General features: G+C 42.8%; 1 protein-coding gene across 1 annotated transcript in view; it reads left to right on the top strand.

Moving 5' to 3' along the window:
* lonp2 (lon peptidase 2, peroxisomal) overlaps positions 1-19176 on the top strand; it is a 63116-nt gene extending 43940 nt beyond the window's left edge. Inside the window, exons 8-15 of the mRNA XM_060923848.1 lie at positions 1276-1417; positions 8745-8895; positions 9122-9248; positions 9753-9880; positions 13872-13990; positions 15535-15742; positions 16392-16582; positions 18365-19176. Of these exons, the coding sequence (XP_060779831.1) occupies positions 1276-1417; positions 8745-8895; positions 9122-9248; positions 9753-9880; positions 13872-13990; positions 15535-15742; positions 16392-16582; positions 18365-18589 (1291 nt within the window). The 3' untranslated portion in view covers positions 18590-19176. The remainder of the gene's footprint in view (positions 1-1275; positions 1418-8744; positions 8896-9121; positions 9249-9752; positions 9881-13871; positions 13991-15534; positions 15743-16391; positions 16583-18364) is intronic.
* The last annotated feature ends 216 nt before the right edge of the window (positions 19177-19392 follow it).

Genomic DNA, 19392 nt, shown 5'->3' with positions numbered 1-19392 from the left:
AGGTGGGTCATGCAGCAAGACAACGACCCTAAGCACACAAGTCATTCTACCAAAGAATGGTTAAAGAAGAATAACGTTAATGTTTTGGAATGGCCAAGTCAAAGTCCTGACCTTAATCCAATCGAAATGTTGTGGAAGGACCTGAAGCGAGCAGTTCATGTGAGGAAACCCACCAACATCCCAGAGTTGAAGCTGTTCTGTACGGAGGAATGGGCTAAAATTCCTCCAAGCTGGTGTGCAGGACTGATCAACAGTTAGCGGAAACATTTAGTTGCAGTTATTGCTGCACAAGGGGGTCACACCAGATACTGAAAGCAAAGGTTCACATACTTTTGCCACTCACGGATATGTAATATTGGATCATTTTCCTCAATAAATAAATGGCAAAGTATAATATTTTTGTCTCATTTGTTTAACTGGGTTCTCTTGATCTACTTTTAGGACTTGTGTGAAAATCTGATGATGTTTTAGGTCATATTTATGCAGAAATACAGAAAATTCTAAAGGGTTCACAAACTTTTCAAGCACCACTGTAAGAGGCAGTAGCCACAAAAATGGATCTTAGCCCTAATAAATGAGTGTTGCCAAAAAATGGCAAAGTTCCATAAGTTGTTACTATTCATGCTATTTGCTTGAAATTTTCAGAGATTGTTTGACGCTATTACATGCCTTTCACTTCTACAATTGTTGGCCCCCAGTTGCATATTTGACACAATAAAACCGTTCTGTGATGAACTGGGTGTATTCCCACTTTGTGCCCAGTGTTTCTGGGATAGGCTCCAGATCCAGCTCGACTCTGACCAGGATAAAGCAGTTGCTTAGTTCCTAGGAGTTACTCAGGGTTAATGTTTCACAATCACCCTACATCATTTCAAAGCACGAGGATTCATGATACACACTCACCCACGGTTTGTAAGCGTTATTATTGTACTGTAATAACATCAGCACCTCCTCCTCCTCTCTGCAATTATGTGTCATAATACGTGTTCCCTACTTTAGTCTGGATGAGCCTTCCTGTGAGCTAGACGAGTGGGAGGAAAGCCCTGCCTTACTCATCTTGGCTTAGTCTTTCTCCTCCATGCCTTTTCTTGTATTTAATTCTCTGTGAGCTTGAAGGTTTGCTAAACTTATCGATGTGTTAGTGTTCTTACTATTAGCACAAACATATTGGTCCTGATAGCACTATTTTCAGTTAACTGTAATGTTTCTGTCCCACTCTTGCCCTCCTACTGCCTGACTGCCCCTAAGTTTGCATCCTCCTCTGTTTGTCCTTAGGCGAACCTACGTGGGCAGCATGCCTGGCCGCATCATCAATGGCCTGAAGACTGTCGGTGTCAACAATCCTGTATTTCTATTGGATGAGGTTGACAAATTGGGCAAGAGCCTGCAGGGAGACCCTGCTGCTGCACTGCTGGAGGTGAGAGGACCTGTTAAACCTGCTCTGATCTGAAAAAAAAAAAAAAAGCTTTGTCAGAGTAAAATTTTCCTTTCCTTACTTAACTGAAGGGCAAATTCACTTTGTAGGTGGACGCTAAAATAAAGACTTCGATGAGCAAACAAGATTGTACGCTGTCAGGCTGAAAACAGAGCTATGACCTGAGAGGAGATGATCAGAGGCATGTGGTTGCACTGTAAAAACAGCAATGTGTTGACCATGGCATGGTAACCTTACACAGGCTGTGTCCCTCTCCCTCAACGTGACCCAGACCAGCTGCGTATTAGCTTCCTTCTTCCTGGAAGTGCTCAGCATTGCAGTGTTAATTATGTCTCTCACTTGGTGTATAATATAGAGACCAAAGATAGTGCATGCTTACTTAGGGTCATTTCATCAGTTGGTAAGCATTTACGGCTTTATTGCTTGTGTCCATGTGGATCGGCCTGCACTGCACTTTGTTTTGTTGTGGGGTTGTTGTTTTTTTTTTTGGAGTGTGTATGTGACTTCAGTGTATGCCATATCTAGAGCAGCCTGATGTATTTTGTTAATTCATTGAGAGTATAATCTTTGCAGGAATACAGTTGTTTTATATTGATTTAAGCAAGAGTTGCTTTTGGACACACATCAGTCTTACCTGCTGTGTTTCAAAGTCTCTCTTCCATTATACAAAACAACTCACTCGATGTCTTGTCCAGTGTACCATAACATGTACTGAAAAGGCCTTTTCCTACTGCACATGTACTGGAACTGTTTGTGGTAGAAAACTAGAACTGTGCCTTTCCTTTGTCTGCTTGGCCATATCAAAAGTTCCAGTAATGCAGTATATGGTATCTGCTCTAAATTGACACCAAAGGGCACTATTGCTGCTTTTCCACTACCAACACGGCTGAGTCGGGCTGAGCCGTGCCGTGCTGAGTTGGGCTGAGTCGAGCTGAGTGGGGTTGTTGGAGTTGCATTTCGACTACAACCGCGCTGAACCGTGCTGGCTGGAAGTGGGTGGACACATTGGGTGGAGTTAGCGAAAGTGGGTGGACGTCACGTGATGTCGTTAGGCGGCGCAAACAGTGACATCAGTGATCTTTTAAGCGGTAGTCTCACGACCCGGATAGTAAACAATAAACATGGAGGACATGGAGTCGTTAGTGTTGCTGGTCTTGGTGCTGTGGCTTGTTGTCACCGACAATGCCAACAGATACTGGCAAGAGCGTATAGATGAGGCGAGGCGCATAAGGCTTCAGAAATTCTCGTAATTCTTCTTCTTGCGGGTTTACGGTGTTTACAGATCCCAGCGTGCTCACGGGGCGTGTGTGGGCGTGTGAGGACACTCCTCACCAATCAGTGCACAGGGGAGTGTCTCCTCACGCCCCTAGCCCCACTCGGCTCAGTTTGGCTCGCTTCAGCCCCACTCCAAAACCATGCGAGTTTTGGGTGCTGAGCAGAGCTGAAGTGAGCTGAGTCGCGCCGCTCTGAGGTAGTTGAAACGCGAGCCGTGTCGGGCTGAAGTGAGCTGAAAAAGGGTAGTGGAAAAGGGCCATAATGGTACTCAGGGAGTGATTGACAGCTCAATTCTGCAGAGTTGCACAAATATTGAATAACAAAAAAAACACTCTTCTTCTGGCTGCTCCCGATTAGGGGTCGCCACAGCGGATCTTTTGTCTCCATTGCTCCCTGTCTTCTGCATCCTTCTCTACCACACCTGCCACTTTCATGTCCTCTCTCACCACATCCATGTATCTCCTCTTTGGCCTTCCTCGTTTTCATGTGCCTGGCAGCTCCATCCTCAACATTCTCCTTCCAACATGCTCTGCATCTCTTCTCAGGATGTGCCCATACCATCTCAGTCTCATCCCCTCTTAGCTTAATTCCCAAGCTCTCCACATGTGCTGTCCCTCTGATGTGCTCGTTCCTTATCCTGTCCAACCTCCCATCGCAAACCTTAAGATCCTCAACTCCGCCACCTCCAACTTTGCCTCCTGTCTCTTCATTAAGGGTACGGTCTCCAATCCTTACATCACAGCTGGTCTCACTACTGTCTTATACATCTTGCCTTTCACTTTTGCTGGGACTTTCCTGTCACAAATGTCTCCCGAAATCCTTCTCCAACTGCTCCACCCTGCCTGCACTCTCTTTCTGACCTCACCATCGCAGCCCCCATTTTCCTGCACAGTTGACCCCAGGTACTTGAATTCACCAACTTTCTTTACGTCTACTCCTTGCATCTTCACTACACTCTCATCCCCATTCTCATTGATGCACATGTATTCTGTTTTGCTACTGCTCACCTTCATTCCTCTTCGTTCCAATGCATACCTCCATCTCTCCAAACCCAACTCAACCTCCTTTCTACTTTCACCACATATCACAATATCATCCGCAAACATCATGTTCCATGGTGACTCTTGCCTCACTTCGTCCGTCAAGCTATCCATCACTATGGCAAACAAACAAAAAAAACCCCACATTTTGTTCCATAAAAATCATTGTTGTGCCATTCCAGTTTGCAGTCTGCACAATTGATCTCATCTCATTATCTCAAGCCACTTTATCCTTCTACGGGGTCGCAGGCAAGCTGGAGCCTATCCCAGCTGACTATGGGCGAAAGGCGGGGTACACCCTGGACAAGTCGCCAGGTCATCACAGGGCTGACACACAGACAACCATTCACACTCACATTCACACCTACGGTCAATTTAGAGTCACCAGTTAACCTAACCTGCATGTCTTTGGACTGTGGGGGAAACCGGAGCACCCGGAGGAAACCCACGCGGACACGGGGAGAACATGCAAACTCCGCACAGAAAGGCCCTCGCCGGCCCCGGGGCTCGAACCCAGGACCTTCTTGCTGTGAGGCGACAGCGCTAACCACTACACCACCGTGCCGCCCCCACAAATGATCTTTAATTTTTTAATTGTAGCTGTGCAATGTTTTTACAGCACAAACGTAGCACAGATGAACAGAAATGTTTTCTGATCATATGATTTTATTGTATTTATGACATCCATATTATCCAGCAATTATTTATAATTGTTGTTTATCCTCCCGGGTCTCACGGGAAACTGGAGCCACCCCAGCTGAATTCGGGCGAGAGTCAGGGTACATCCTGGGCAGGTTGCCAATCTATCTCAGGTGCAGGGCTAACACAAACAACCATTTGCACGCATGGGCAATTTAGAGTAGCCTGCTGACCTGCGTGTCTTTGGACTATGGGAGGAAACTGAAGCACCTGGAGGAAACCCACACAAGCACAGGGGAGAACATGCAAACTCCACATAGAAAGGCTCCGGTCAGCCACAAGGTTCAAAGCCCGAACCTTCTTGCTATGAGGTGACAGTTCTAACCACTGCACCACCATGACACCCCACATCCTTATCCATCCATTATGTATACTCCATCCACCCACACACATACAGTTAACAATGTTTTAAAAACCTTTTGGCAATGTCACTGCAGCTCATATTAAATCATAGTCACACAAAGGAACAATATTAATACGAGCATTTGGTTCATCTTCAGAACTGAAGAATTGTTACATACTGTAATGGTGATGCATTTGCTCTTACTGTCCACTTGACTTCTCCAGATTGTCGAGAATAGCAAGGTCTTTTGGCTTCTGTTGTCCAAAAAGGTTGGCTTTCAGCATCCTGATTGTAGATAATATCTGCTAAGATCTACAGTGGTGCTTGAAAGTTTGTGAACCCTTTAGAATTTTATGTTTCTGCATAACTATGACCTAAAACATCATCAGATTTTCACACAAGTCCTAAAAGTAGATCAAGAGAACCCAGTTAAACAAATGAGACACAAATATTGTACCTGGTCATTTATTTATTGAGGAAAATTATCCAATATTACATATCAGTGAGTGGCAAAAGTATGTGAACCTTTGCTTTCAGTATCTGGTGTGACCCCCTTGTGCAGCAATAACTGCAACTAAACGTTTCCGGTAACTGTTGATCAGTCCTGCACACCGGCTTGGAGTAATTTTAGCCCGTTCCTCCATACAGAACAGCTTCAACTCTGGGATGTTGGTGGGTTTCCTCACATGAACTGCTCGCTTCAGGTCCTTCCACAACATTTTGATTGGATTAAGGTCAGGACTTTGACTTGGCCATTCCAAAACATTAACTTTATTCTTCTTTAACCGTTCTTTGGTAGAGCGAGTTGTGTGCTTAGGGTCGTTGTCTTGCTACATGACCCACCTTCTCTTGAGATTCAGTTCATGGACAGATGTCCTGACATTTTCCTTTAGAATTCGCTGGTATAATTCAGAATTCATTGTTCCATCAATGACGGCAAGCTGTCCTGGCCCAGATGCAGCAAAACAGGCCCAAACCATGATACTACCACCACCATGTTTCACAGATGGGATAAGGTTCTTATGCTGGAATGCAGTGTTTTCCTTTCTCCAAACATAACACTTCTCATCTCATCATCTCTAGCCGCTTTATCCTGTTCTACAGGGTCGCAGGCAAGCTGGAGCCTATCCCAGCTGACTACGGGCGAAAGGCGGGGTACACCCTGGACAAGTCGCCAGGTCATCACAGGGCTGACACATAGACACAGACAACCATTCACACTCACATTCACACCTACGCTCAATTTAGAGTCACCAGTTAACCTAACCTGCATGTCTTTGGACTGTGGGGGACCGGAGGAAACCCACGGGGAGAACATGCAAACTCCGCACAGAAAGGCCCTCACCAGCCATGGGGCTCGAACCCTGCCCTTCTAAACCAAAAAGTTCTATTTTGGTCTCATCCATCCACAAAACATTTTTCCAGTCGCCTTCTGGCTTGTCCACATGATCTTTAGCAAACTGCAGACGAGCAGTAATGTTCTTTTTGGAGAGCAGTGGCTTTCTCCTTGCAACCCTGCCATGCACACCATTGTTGTTCAGTGTTCTCCTGATGGTGGACTCATGAACGTTAGCCAATGTGAGCGAGGCCTTCAGTTGCTTAGAAGTTACCCTGGGGTCCTTTGTGACCTTGCTGACTATTACATGCCTTGCCCTTGGAGTGATCGTTGTTGGTAGACCACTCCTGGGGAGGGTAACGATGGTCTTGAATTTCCTCCATTTGTACACAATCTGTCTGACTGTAGATTGGTGGAGTCCAAACTCTTTAGAGAGGATTTTGTAACCTTTTCAGGGATGAGAATTTTCCACCGATCGGTGGATTTCCGACTTTTTCAGACCAAAATGATCGTTTTTGAGATCGATGTAAATCCGTTGAGAAATTTTCGGTGGGGGATGTATGGTTAACGATCTGTGGTCACCTTATAACGCAGACATCCCAAGTCTCCCGGAAGTTCCGGGAGTCTCCCGCATATTGATAGTGGCTCCCTGATGCCCGCAAATTGGATAATATCTCCTGGAATCTAGAGCAAGCGAGCAAGAGCGTGCACATGAAACATTAATGTCTGCATCACGCATCTTAGAATGTGCGCATATGACGGAGTGCGCGAGGGAGCACGAGAGGCGTGTTCATGTAGCGCATGCTAGACAAGGAGCATCCTGATTGGTTTACTCAGCAAAATAAGCCAATGAGCTTTCAGTGTGGGCGGGCTTTTATCTCTTGTCTCAAGGACCGAAGTTTTCAGTTCAGTCAGTGCAGCCTACAGGATTGTCATGGCAGAGAGAGACGGCGCGTGCGCCCCAAAAAACAAAAGTACAAAACCCACTTCACCTCAGATTACACAAAAGAATCTCCCTGTCTAATAAGGGTCAAAAATAATGACAGTTTCGCGCGATGTACTGTTTGCAGCAGTGGTTTCAGCATTGCCCATGGTGGCTTAAATGATTGTAAAGGACATGTTGAGGTGAGGAGTGTCAGTTCATGTGCATTATATTTAGGTCTACAACAGGCTGGCATGAAAAGACCAAACTTATTGAAGATTTCCGTAAAGTAACAATGTATGAATATACATCATATATATCACATATATATATCAAATACACGTCATATATGTGTGTATCTTTTATAAATGGGGTTAGCTTATCTAATGTAGCATGTTGGGGAGAATCATAGTATCATATCTATATTTCTGATAAAATTTTAGGTATGATACCATGTATAACTCTCCTACTTATTGCTCATTTCATAGGGGGACGGGGGGGATTGTTGGTATGTGCCGCGCGGGAGCGTCTGCCCAAATTTTTTAGGCCGAGATGAACTTATAGTTTTTGATTTAAAAAAAAATTCCAATATGTAATGCCCATTGTACATGCCTGTTCTTTAATTCAGAATCACCATCTTGATCTTCAAATTGACCATATGGTATCTGTATTACATTCCACAACATCCTGTCCAGATAAAACCTAGTTAGTACACACAACAGTTGAAAGGGAAGTGATGAGTGATGTTGAATGTTGCCTGCTTAATATGCAAGAGCTCCTGCTACCATGATAACATCAGAAGAAAGCTTAAGAGAATTATATGACAGAACTTTTTTCTGGTTTGCACTTCATTTTAAAGGATTAGAGTATTCAAAGACATGAATAGCAAAAATGCAGAAATATAATACTGTAGAGCTCGTTTATATTAAAAAGTGCATTGATTTTTTTGAAATCATCAAATGTGAGTTGATTTAAAAACAAGTCTCTTGTACCATATTAATCATTTTCACCTGGGAGTCCACCAAGAAGGGAAATTTATTTCCAAATAAATTGCAACTTTTTGCTGATAAAATTAATGGTTTTGGGGTAAAAAAAAAAAAAAAAAGCCAAAAATCATTAGCTCCTGAGCCCCCACTGGGGCTCTGCCCCTGGGCCCCGCTGGGTGCCTGCGGCCCCCAAACCCCCGGCTTTTTTCAGACTTTTTAAATATTTTTCATTCTCATCCCTGCCTTTTCCAGCCTGATGAGCATCAAAAACGTTTTTTTCTGAGGTCCTCAGAAATCTCCTTTGTTCGTGCCATGATGCACTTCCACAAACGTGTTGTGAAGATCAGACTTTGATAGATCCCTGTTCTTTAAATAAAACAGGGTGCCCACTCACACCTGATTGTCATCCCATTGATTGAAAACACCTGACTCTAATTCACCTTCAAATTAACTGCTAATCCTAGAGGTTCACATACTTTTGCCACTCACAGATCTGTAATATTGGATCATTTTCCTCAATTCTTAGGGCTTGTATGAAAATCTGGTGATGTTTTAGGTCATATTTATGCACAAATATAGAAAATTCTAAAGGGTTCACAAACTTTCAAGCACCACTCTAACATATGTTCATAATTTTACAGGAAAGGTGTAATTGTTCAATTGTTCTGTTCAAATTGTTATCGCTTTCTCTGATGCGCTGATGATCAGGTTCTGGACCCAGAGCAAAACCACAGTTTTACTGACCACTACCTCAATGTGGCCTTCGACCTATCACAAGTCCTCTTCATTGCCACGGCGAACACCACAGCAACCATCCCCCCTGCTCTGTTGGACAGAATGGAGGTGCTGCATGTGCCAGGTCAGAGTTCATGGCTGAAAGGTCACAGTAGTGTAAGGGGTGTCGGTGAAATTCGAGCTTTCCTTATTCAGAATGACTGACTGATCTCTGTTCTACTGACTACTGATTTTCACAACAATGAGCACACGTCGGTGATTGTCCCACTTAGGCAGATGGCTTTGTGATAGTATGAATGGGTTATTGCGTCATGCTTTTTATTCTTATCGTGTGTGTGCGGCCATTCTAGGATACACACAGGAGGAGAAAGTCGAAATCGCTCATCGGCACCTGATCCCCCATCAGCTCGAGCAGCATGGCCTCAGTCCTCAGCAGCTCCAGATCCCTCAAGACACCACACAGGAGATCATCAGCAAGTAAATGTGCATGCTTTTTCTCTCATTTAGACAACCACCCACATGCACGCACTAAATAGGACACAGACGAGGGATTACTGTATCCAGACAGATAAATCAGGTCAGCGGGATTGACTCAGACGCTGACAGACATAAAGAAAGTGTAGCCCACATCTCCACCCACACACTCCTTTTCCTGCTGCTACACTACCCGCAGTTAATGAGTCAACTTGGCAGTCACTCTGAATGTGAGGAATAAAACCAAAGCTAATGGGGATTCTGGGTGGGTCATAGGAGAGCTGATTTACTGAGCACTGGTGGTCTAATAAGGAGGATGACCACACGGAGAAGAGTAGCATTCTCTGAGATTATTAACATTTCAGTTATTCCAGTATCTTCTGGCAGATATGAAATTGATTAAAAAAAAAAAAAACAAGCAATTTCCTCAGTGGAAAAGCATCTATATGTGCTCCAAGCTTCAAATTCAGAAATGAGAGTAGCAAATGTCTGTGTGTGAATGTTTAGGTACACACGGGAAGCGGGCGTGCGCTCTTTGGAGAGGAAGATTGGAGCCATCTGTCGGGCCGTGGCTGTGAAGGTTGCAGAAGGTCATAAGATGTCAAGACCCGAGTCGTCCAGTGAATCTGGACCAGGTACGATTCTAAAGCAATTTCAGTTGTTAGGAATAAGCTTCATTGAGTGAGTGTGTGTGTGTATGTGTGGCCCTTTTTATGCATATAATACTGGTGTAAAGAAGGCACCTCAATATTCTGGCTTTAGTGATTTACACTGAACCGAATAAAGCCGGCAGGAAGCCATGCCGGTGTGTGTTTTACATTACAAGCCAGCGTTCCACAACTAGAGGCGTGACATCACAACGGAGCAACGGCGTCTAGGGTGACGTATCATCTACGCACTGGAAACATGAATACCCTGAGCATACACTTCGGGTGAACTGAGTGTTGAGGTGCTTTTGGTAGTCGTGCACATTCATACTACTCTTCAAACACAAGCAAAGTTGCTGAGCATCATATGTAACATGTAATCACTGCTCTTAAATAATTCACATTTAAGGGAAGTAACAGCCTCATGTATATGATAATGTTTGTGTCCTTTAGCCAAGCTGGCTTTTTTTTTTTAGAATAGAAACACTTTTATTGCCAGGTATGTGGGGACACATGAGGAATTTGACTCCGGTTCACTTAGCTCTCATAGTACAAAAACTGATAAAAAAAAAAGCGTAAACACAAAACAAGCAAACAACAAAAATAGGTGCATAGTGCAAAGTAATCCAGGTAAGTCAAGTATGGAATAGTTAAATAAATATAAAGTATACAGTGTGCACAGAATGACAGTATAAGGGCCAATTTATGCTGACAACCCAGTCCTCGCAGATGGCGTCTGTGAAGCCCCCCCCCTTCGCAGACGCTCTGCGCGCACCTCCCAAAAATTGTGACCACCGCAGACAAGAGGGCTCTGATTGGTCCACTCTACATCTGCTGTACACGCACTTCCGCTTCCCTACTTCCCCGGTTTGGTTTGTTTTCACAACCGCCATTTTTAAAAACACAAGCGAAGATGGAGCAGCACGAAGAGCGGTTGATCGAGGAAGTACGTACATCTATACGACTCCAGTTCTAATATCTCGATCAAAGTGCGGACTCGTCCAGTCGCCATTGTTGTTGAATGACCTGTTGCTCAGTAACCGGAGGATAAACACTCCACTAACCACACCCACCAACTACTCCTAGCGATTTCGCGACTTCGCGCCCCCTTGCGTTGTGGCGGTGAATTATACACGCCTATACTCCCTGCTCAACAATAAATTACAACTGTCTGTGAAAAGCTATCTGCGAAAGCCTTGTCGCAAGAGCATGCAGAGGCCTTAAGTGTTCAGATATTTTACAAGTGATATTACTGATAAATGAATCTGGATTTTAGCTGTTCATCACAGAAAGGATTTCCCTTTTGGTGCAGTATGGTGCATAGTGCAAAGATGAATAGTAAATTTAAATAAGTAAAAAAAAATTTTTATATATATATATACACACACACACTAAGTAACTTTAAAAACGCACATTGATAAAACTTGCTGAATTCGTGCTGAGTTTATCTCAAGAAGAAAATAAATACATCACAATGGAAAAATAACTTCGTTCCGCCCGAATAAGTTCCAAATCTGTGCTCAAATCAGAATTTAAGGGAGTTGTACTCAATAACGTACAATATGACTCGGGTAGTCAATGACATGGACAGGCTTTAATTTTCAAACAAATTTTGCATACACTGTACACACACAATCTTGCCTATAAATACCCGGGGGAAATGATGGGAAAATTGTCATTATTGAAGATGCCACGCCTAAGCCAAAATCAACGTGAACAGGCCATCGGGATGTTGCGTGCCGGAAGTACACAGACAGAGGTCGCCCGGCACTTCGGTGTTCATCATTCGACCATTTCCCGTTTGAGTCAGCGTTACGGACAGACAGGGAGCACCAGGGATCGTCCATGCCCTGGTCAGCCTCGAGTCACGACGCCAGTTCAGGATCAGCACGTCAGGCTAGCTCACCTCCGTGACAGATTCCTGACACCCTCAGTCACTGCTGCTGAGACCCCTGGACGACACAGACCCAGAATCTCCAGCATGACGGTCCGAACATGGACCAACTGTCACTTTGAATTTTTTTGTGAATTAATTCTTGAGTTTGACAATAAATGTCCTTTATCGATGTTTCAAGATGTGTGTGCATTACATACAATATCATAAATTTCAAATATATGCATGGATCTAAAGTGATATCCTGTTGAATTCCATTGTGCATTTTTAAAGTTACTTAGTATATATATACTAAGTCACAGTGAGCACAGAATGACAGTATAAGTGTGCAGATATTTTGCAAGTGATATTACTGATATATGAATGTGGATTTTAGCTGTTCATCACAGAGACAGCCTGAGGGAAGAAACTATTCTTGTGTCTGGTTGTTTTAGCATACAGTGATCTATATCGCCTCCCTGAGGGGAGAAGATTCTTGGGGTATAAATAAATAAAAGTCTGTCAGAAAAGTGTGCTCGCAGATTGAGAGAGGGAGAGACTCGTGCAAGCAACATGTTTGTGGATCAGAAATATGTTGAGGAGAAAGTGAAGAGAAGTAGGAAGCGATTTGAGGCAGAACAGCGCGTGGAGCTTAGAGGCTGTAGACAGAGACTACGTTTGAATTCGCTCTAGTCTCGGAAAGAAGAATTTCAAAGTCAAAAACGTCACACCTCTGCTCCGCCGTTCTGGCTGTCCTGTTCACACAGACATTGATTCTGGTTCAGAGGCGGAACGACACAAAACACCCCTATTCCATATTCGGACGTTTTATACAGAATGCAAGGCACAATAAAGGCATAAGAATTCCGCCTTGAACAGGCTGTCTGAAAGAGGTGTGTAGTGCTTCGTGGCTCTCTTCACACATACTGAGGATTACTGCAGAAAGATTGCTGAGCTGGGCACAGTCTCTGTCTCTCTCTCACCCACCACACCCCACATTAAAACATGCTCCACTACAAAACAGCGGTTTGCATAATGAAATTTCCACATGTTCACAAAGACACAATGTCTGCATATATACTTAATACTCTAAATCTTTTTTTAATGCCCCATGAAATCCCATTAAACCAACTTTACATGCGAAGAATGTTTGAAATCTTAAATCTATTAAATTTGAATTTAAGACAGTTTAACACTTAAGGCCTTTAATTTGTAAAAATGGAAGACTTTTTTTTTTTCTTTTTTAAAAAAAGGACCCACAGACGCCCTGAAAACCCCCACGCAGGCATGAATCATGTATATTGCAGCTCATGCACAAACACACATACTGAGAAACAGAATCTCCCTCGACTAGTATGAATAAACATACTGACACGCCCATTATCAGGTACTTTAGCAGTGGGCTAGAGGGGGGAAATGGTGCTAACAGCCGGCCTCGTGTCCTCCCACCCTCCCCTTGTCTCAGTGCAGCTGCTCGTGTGTAAGACGAGCGGTCACGGTGCCAGTTAACACAGTAGGAGGCAGGGGAGTATGCGACTGATTGATTGAGCGTCTCCTCTTATCCGGCATGAGCTGGCCACAAATGGTGAACAGAAGGACGTGAATGAGAGAAGCTACGTAACTCATCCCTCGTGAACTGAATGTGTCTCTACTGCCAGGTAACGGTACTTATCTGGCAGTCTAAATGCAGCTTTGTGACCGTGATCAGAGACAAGAATCTACTGTTCTGTCTAACTGTTTTCTCTCAAATGAACAAATGGTTAAAGTTGTGTTGCAATTGGAAAAAAAAAATCAATTGAGTCACATGACTTGTGGGTAGCCAGTCGGACGTGCATACTAATGAGTCTCAATGGATCAGCATACACGCATATCTACACCATTTCCCCTCCTAAAAATGAGGTGCACCTGCTCTCGTCCTTCACTGGGTCTCTGTGCTGCCCCCCCCTCTTCTCGTCCTTCCCTCTTCTCTTCCCCTCCCCCTGACCTGATGTCTCACACAGCCCTCCTGTAAAACCTCAAATAAAGTACTGAATGTTCCAGTACTGAGGAAAAAATACAGTTTCTCTGTTCTCTTGTAACTGACATTTTCTTTCCCCCCCCCTGCAGGTCATGATCGAGCAGGGATTGGGAAGGATTCTGATATGGCAGCTCCTCCCGAGATGCCCATTGTCATTGATCACATTGCTCTCAAAGACATTTTGGGGCCACAACTCTTTGAGATGGAGGTGAGCACACGGCCAAGTCACTTCTAATTTTTTTTTTTCTTCTCTCTTAACCAAATGTTTCATTTCCCCAAGACCTTTCTCAGAGCAGATGGTCACTGCTTGTCTGGGGTTGTGCATTCTAGATCTTTATGGAATCAATTTTGTGCCAAAATGTTCATACAATACTTTTGAAATATCAAACAAAAACGACAAATCAAAATACAAAAAAATAAAAAAAAGGTCAATTTTTTTAGACTGGCAAACAAATTATTCGTGTAATCGTGCAAAATATCAGTCTATTACTCTTCAGAAACCTTTTATTTTTGTTCCGCGTCTTTCTCAGTTTTGTTTGACGTAATTTATTTTGGTTTCGATTCCAGCTTTCTCGTTTGCGCTCCCTGACTTTTTGCTTGCAGTTTTGGCACAAACTTCACGTGTGGGTGGGCTGTCCAGGAACGCATTCCCATTGGCTAACTTGTGTTTGACTGACAGCTACGCTCAGCCATTCCCTACTCGGATTCTGGCGGACTGTTTGACGAGTGACCGATCCATTGATGGTAAACAAGGATCGAGTGGACTTCAGTGGCGACTATGATATTGAATTAATTCAACAAAGTGTAAATTCAATATCATAGTCGCCACTGAAGTCCACTCGATCCTTGTTTACCGTCAATGGATCGGTCACTCGTCAAACAAGGATCGAGTGGACTTCAGTGGCAACTATGATATTGAATTTAGCTGGAATCGTAACCAAAATAAATTACGTCAAACGAGCCCCCCACTGTAACCCTAGCTGTATAGGGGAGAGGCCGAGGGCTACGGCAATGGAGATCGGCGCCACACAATGTGACCAATTTGCATGGTGTGAAAAGGACTTTAGACGACACGTGAGGGACATTTCACATCTGACTTCGTTGTGTGCTTTGATTTTAAAGTTCACAGTGTACAGAAAGTGGAAGAACATGTAAATGGAGTTTGAGTCAATCTTTCTTGACTTGGAGTACAAAAAATGCAGTGGGATGCTTGGGCTTGCATTTTATGCACGTCAAAAGGTTTTTGTTTTGTTTTAAATTGAAATGCTGTCTAAAGTGGCTGCATATCTACTGCATGTTATGCCTCGATAAGAACGTTGCAGAGACACATACAGCATTAATATCGGTATTTGACATAATGATTGACTCCAAATACTGAAATACATCACCCAGCTTGCAACCTACAGACATGTTTAAAAAAGAAAGCACGCCTGTTAACTACCAGGTGACGACCTCATGAAGCTGGTTAAGATGATGCCAATAGTGTGTAAAGCGTCATCAAGGTAAACGCTGGCTCTGCTGAAGAATCTAAATTATGAAACACATTTTGTTTACCACATAATTCTATAGTTTGTCTTCAGTATTGTTCTACAACGTAGAAACTAGTCAAAATACAGAAAAACCTATTAATGAGTAGGGGTGTACAAACTTTTAACTGGTACTGTAAATGTATTTAATTCTTGACCCTTGGCATAGATTTCTATGCAGTCTTTCTTTTGCTTTGTGTGTGTGTGTGTGTGTGTGTGTTTATAGGTGTCCGAGCATCTGACTTTGCCCGGTGTGGCTATAGGCCTGGCCTGGACTCCGCTTGGTGGCGAGATCATGTTTGTGGAAGCCAGTCGTATGGAGGGTGAAGGTCAGCTCACACTAACTGGCCAGCTGGGTGATGTCATGAAGGAGTCAGCACATCTGGCCATCAGCTGGCTCCGCAGCAATGCCAAGATCTACCAGTTAACAAACAGTGAGACACACACACACACAGCCAATCATATCATTAAGGTCTATTCATGCACATTCATTATTCTGATGAGTTAATGTATTGTTTACATGAACATTTTAAAAATCAGCTGTCACTTCATTCATCATGTGATGCATGATTTTGTTTGTAAATCAACTTTAGTTCTCATTTCCTTGTATGGAACCATCTGCTGTTCTCTATTTTCATTGTCTCATCTCATCTCATTATCTGTAGCCGCTTTATCCTGTTCTACAGGGTCGCAGGCAAGCTGGAGCCTATCCCAGCTGACTACGGGCGAAAGGCGGGGTACACCCTGGACAAGTCGCCAGGTCATCACAGGGCTGACACATAGACACAGACAACCATTCACACTCACATTCACACCTACGCTCAATTTAGAGTCACCAGTTAACCTAACCTGCATGTCTTTGGACTGTGGAGGAAACCCATGCGGACACGGGGAGAACATGCAAACTCCACACAGAAAGGCCCTCACCGGCCACGGGGCTCGAACGCAGGACCTTCTTGCTGTGAGGCGACAGCGCTAACCACTACACCACCGTGCCGCCCTATTTTCATTGTGACATTGTTAAATAAAATGTTACATTATTTCAGCAGTAAGCATAATGTGTGTGTGTGTGTGTGTGTGTAGTTTCAGGCTGTGCTGACCCTCTTGAGGGCACTGACATCCACTTGCACTTCCCAGCGGGTGCAGTCACTAAAGATGGTCCCTCTGCTGGAGTTACTATCGTAACATGTCTCGCCTCTCTGTTCAGTGGGCGTCTGGTGCGCTCTGATGTGGCCATGACGGGGGAGATCACTCTGAGAGGCTTGGTGCTGCCGGTGAGGAAAAACTATGAGGTTTAGGAAAACCTATAAGGGTTCTTCCCTGCTCGGCTCTCACACAGGAAGATTAGACATATCAGGGGTGGATAGTTCACTACAAAAAAAAAAAAAAGCCCTGACATATATCAGCTTGTCCTGGCTTCCAGAGTTTGTTTGTATATATAAATAATATAATTCGTGTATGTAATGTTTTTAATATATATATATATATATATATATATATATATATATATATATATATATATATACACTACCGTTCAAAAGTTTGGTGTCACTTTGAAATGTCCTTATTTTTGAAAGAAAAGCGCTGTTCTTTTCACTGAAGATCACTTTAAACTAATCAGAAATCCACTCTATACATTGCTAATGTGGTAAATGACTATTCTAGCTGCAAATGTCTGGTTTTTGGTGCAATATCTCCATAGGTGTATAGAGGCCCATTTCCAGCAACTCTCACTCCAGTGTTCTAATGGTACAATGTGTTTGCTCATTGCCTCAGAAGGCTAATGGATGATTAGAAAACCCTTGTACAATCATGTTAGCACAGCTGAAAACAGTTGAGCTCTTTAGAGAAGCTATAAAACTGACCTTCCTTTGAGCAGATTGAGTTTCTGGAGCATCACATTTGTGGGGTCGATTAAATGCTCAAAATGGCCAGAAAAATGTCTTGACTATATTTTCTATTCATTTTACAACTTATGGTGGTAAATAAAAGTTTGACTTTTCATGGAAAACACAAAATTGCCTGGGTGACCCCGAACTTTTGAACGGTAGCGTATATAAAATATTAGTGCGTGTGTGAGTGAATATATAAATAATTATTTGCTTAGTATACAAGTAAAATATAATAGCCAAAAGGGAAATTGTAACATACAGCATAGAAAGACATTCTGTACAATTGTGTGCTTCCAGCTTTGTGGCAACAGTTTGGTGAAGGTTCACATATCCATGTGATGGTCAAGTGTCCACAAACCTCAGGAGTCACTTAATGCTGGCTCTAATAGCGTTGCACAGTATTAAAATAAAATTCCATGGAGAAAAGTAGTGACTTACACACCGTCTGTGTCAGAAAATGAAATGACTAGGTTTCATGTTTCATTAAATCTGTGTGTAATTGAAATATAGTCAATTTAAACTTGCCAGTATAATCCACATTTCAAAGTGCAGTAATCCTTGCAAATTTGATGATTTAAAGCAGATTTACTTGAGGTTTACATTAGCTGGTCTTCTTGGAGCAGGAGAGGAAATTATTTTCGACTTGATAGGATTTTCATGAATCCTGAATTTCTTGTACAAAATGCTCCAGCTTGATAAACGAGGTCCACTGTGAGAAAATAAAGATGCTTAATGAGTCTCAAAGAATCTCTTTTCTGTGCAGAGAGAACACCACAGCACCTCTTCAACTGCTGTTACATTAGACTCAAGGCTAGTCAATCTCTACATGGGGAATTTACATAATCCTATTACTTTTAGCGATCATTTTATAGGCAGCTCTTTTCAAGCATCTTTCAATTAAGTTTCCAGGCAAACAAAATATGGGACGTTAGCTGCTGGGCTCACTAATGGATTGATAATTTGTTCATCGCTGCATATTAAAAATACATTTTTAGAAATCTAAAGTACATAAATAAAACCCTCTAAGACTTAACATGCACACATTTCAAGTAATTTAGTTAACGAGCCTCATTTATCCATGAATTAATCTGACCTACTGTTATTTATTAAAGCAGTAGGTCATAGTCACAGGAAAATCATGCTCTGTACCTGGTCTTTGTTCAGGTGGGTGGCATTAAGGATAAAGTCCTGGCGGCTCACCGTGCTGGTCTCAAACGAGTCATCCTCCCCAAACGTAACGAAAAGGATCTAGAGGAGGTTCCGGCCCACATCCGTGCTGAACTGGACTTCATACCAGCTAGTTCTTTAGACGAGGTTCTTAATGCTGCCTTTGATGGTGGATTCCCTACTGTCACCGTAACACACCCACGGGTTAGCAGCAAGCTCTGAAACTGTAAATTCATTCTCTCTGTCTCTCTCTCGACAACTCTTTATGGTTCTGTGAAACTTAAAGCACTAGGGTGAACATCAGGTTCAGCTCATGGAGATTTGAAAATGTACTTATTTCTGCTAGTTATATTAGAAACACCGTGTGATTATCATGTAATTTCATTGTACTAGAAAAATTAGTTTAACAGTGGCCTGATATCAGAAATCTGATTTGATACATGAATGTGTTTCTGCCTGTCAACACAGGACACAGATTATTTTTAAGTTGTCTGTAATTTCTGGTGATTTGGCAACAGACGCTTGCAGACTCTTACTGTGAGGACGTCTGTACCAGCAGATACTCGGAGCTCTGATAATATTCTATCAAAATTGCTGCATCCACACTAATTTTATTATTAATGGTGTTTCTGTTCTTCTAATAAGACGTCCTCTACTATGCTTGAGGGAACAAGTCACTGAACTGGTTATTATTTCTGATCTAGAGAAATGTGATGTCCAGTAGCTTATTATATCACTTAACATCTGAAAAGTATAGTGGAGTAAATAATTTGAAATATTAAAACCAATAAAGACTACTGTAAATACTACCATTTTCCCCAGAGTAGTTTATCTGTTGGTGATGCATCTTTGAGCTTCTATAATCTCTGAAAGTTTTTGTCAATACACTTTCTCACGTGCAGTATATAAAAATGAGCGGTTACTTGAACGATGTAAAGGGAGATTCTACCTGTTCATGTCTCCATTTGATTCACTAGAAGAGAATGAGGCTACATCCACACGACAACGGCAACGAGATTTTTTTT

Source organism: Neoarius graeffei, chromosome 6 (assembly GCF_027579695.1).
Source record: "Neoarius graeffei isolate fNeoGra1 chromosome 6, fNeoGra1.pri, whole genome shotgun sequence".
In the NCBI taxonomy this organism is placed as follows: domain Eukaryota; kingdom Metazoa; phylum Chordata; class Actinopteri; order Siluriformes; family Ariidae; genus Neoarius; species Neoarius graeffei.
This window is presented reverse-complemented; position numbering and strand designations above follow the sequence as displayed.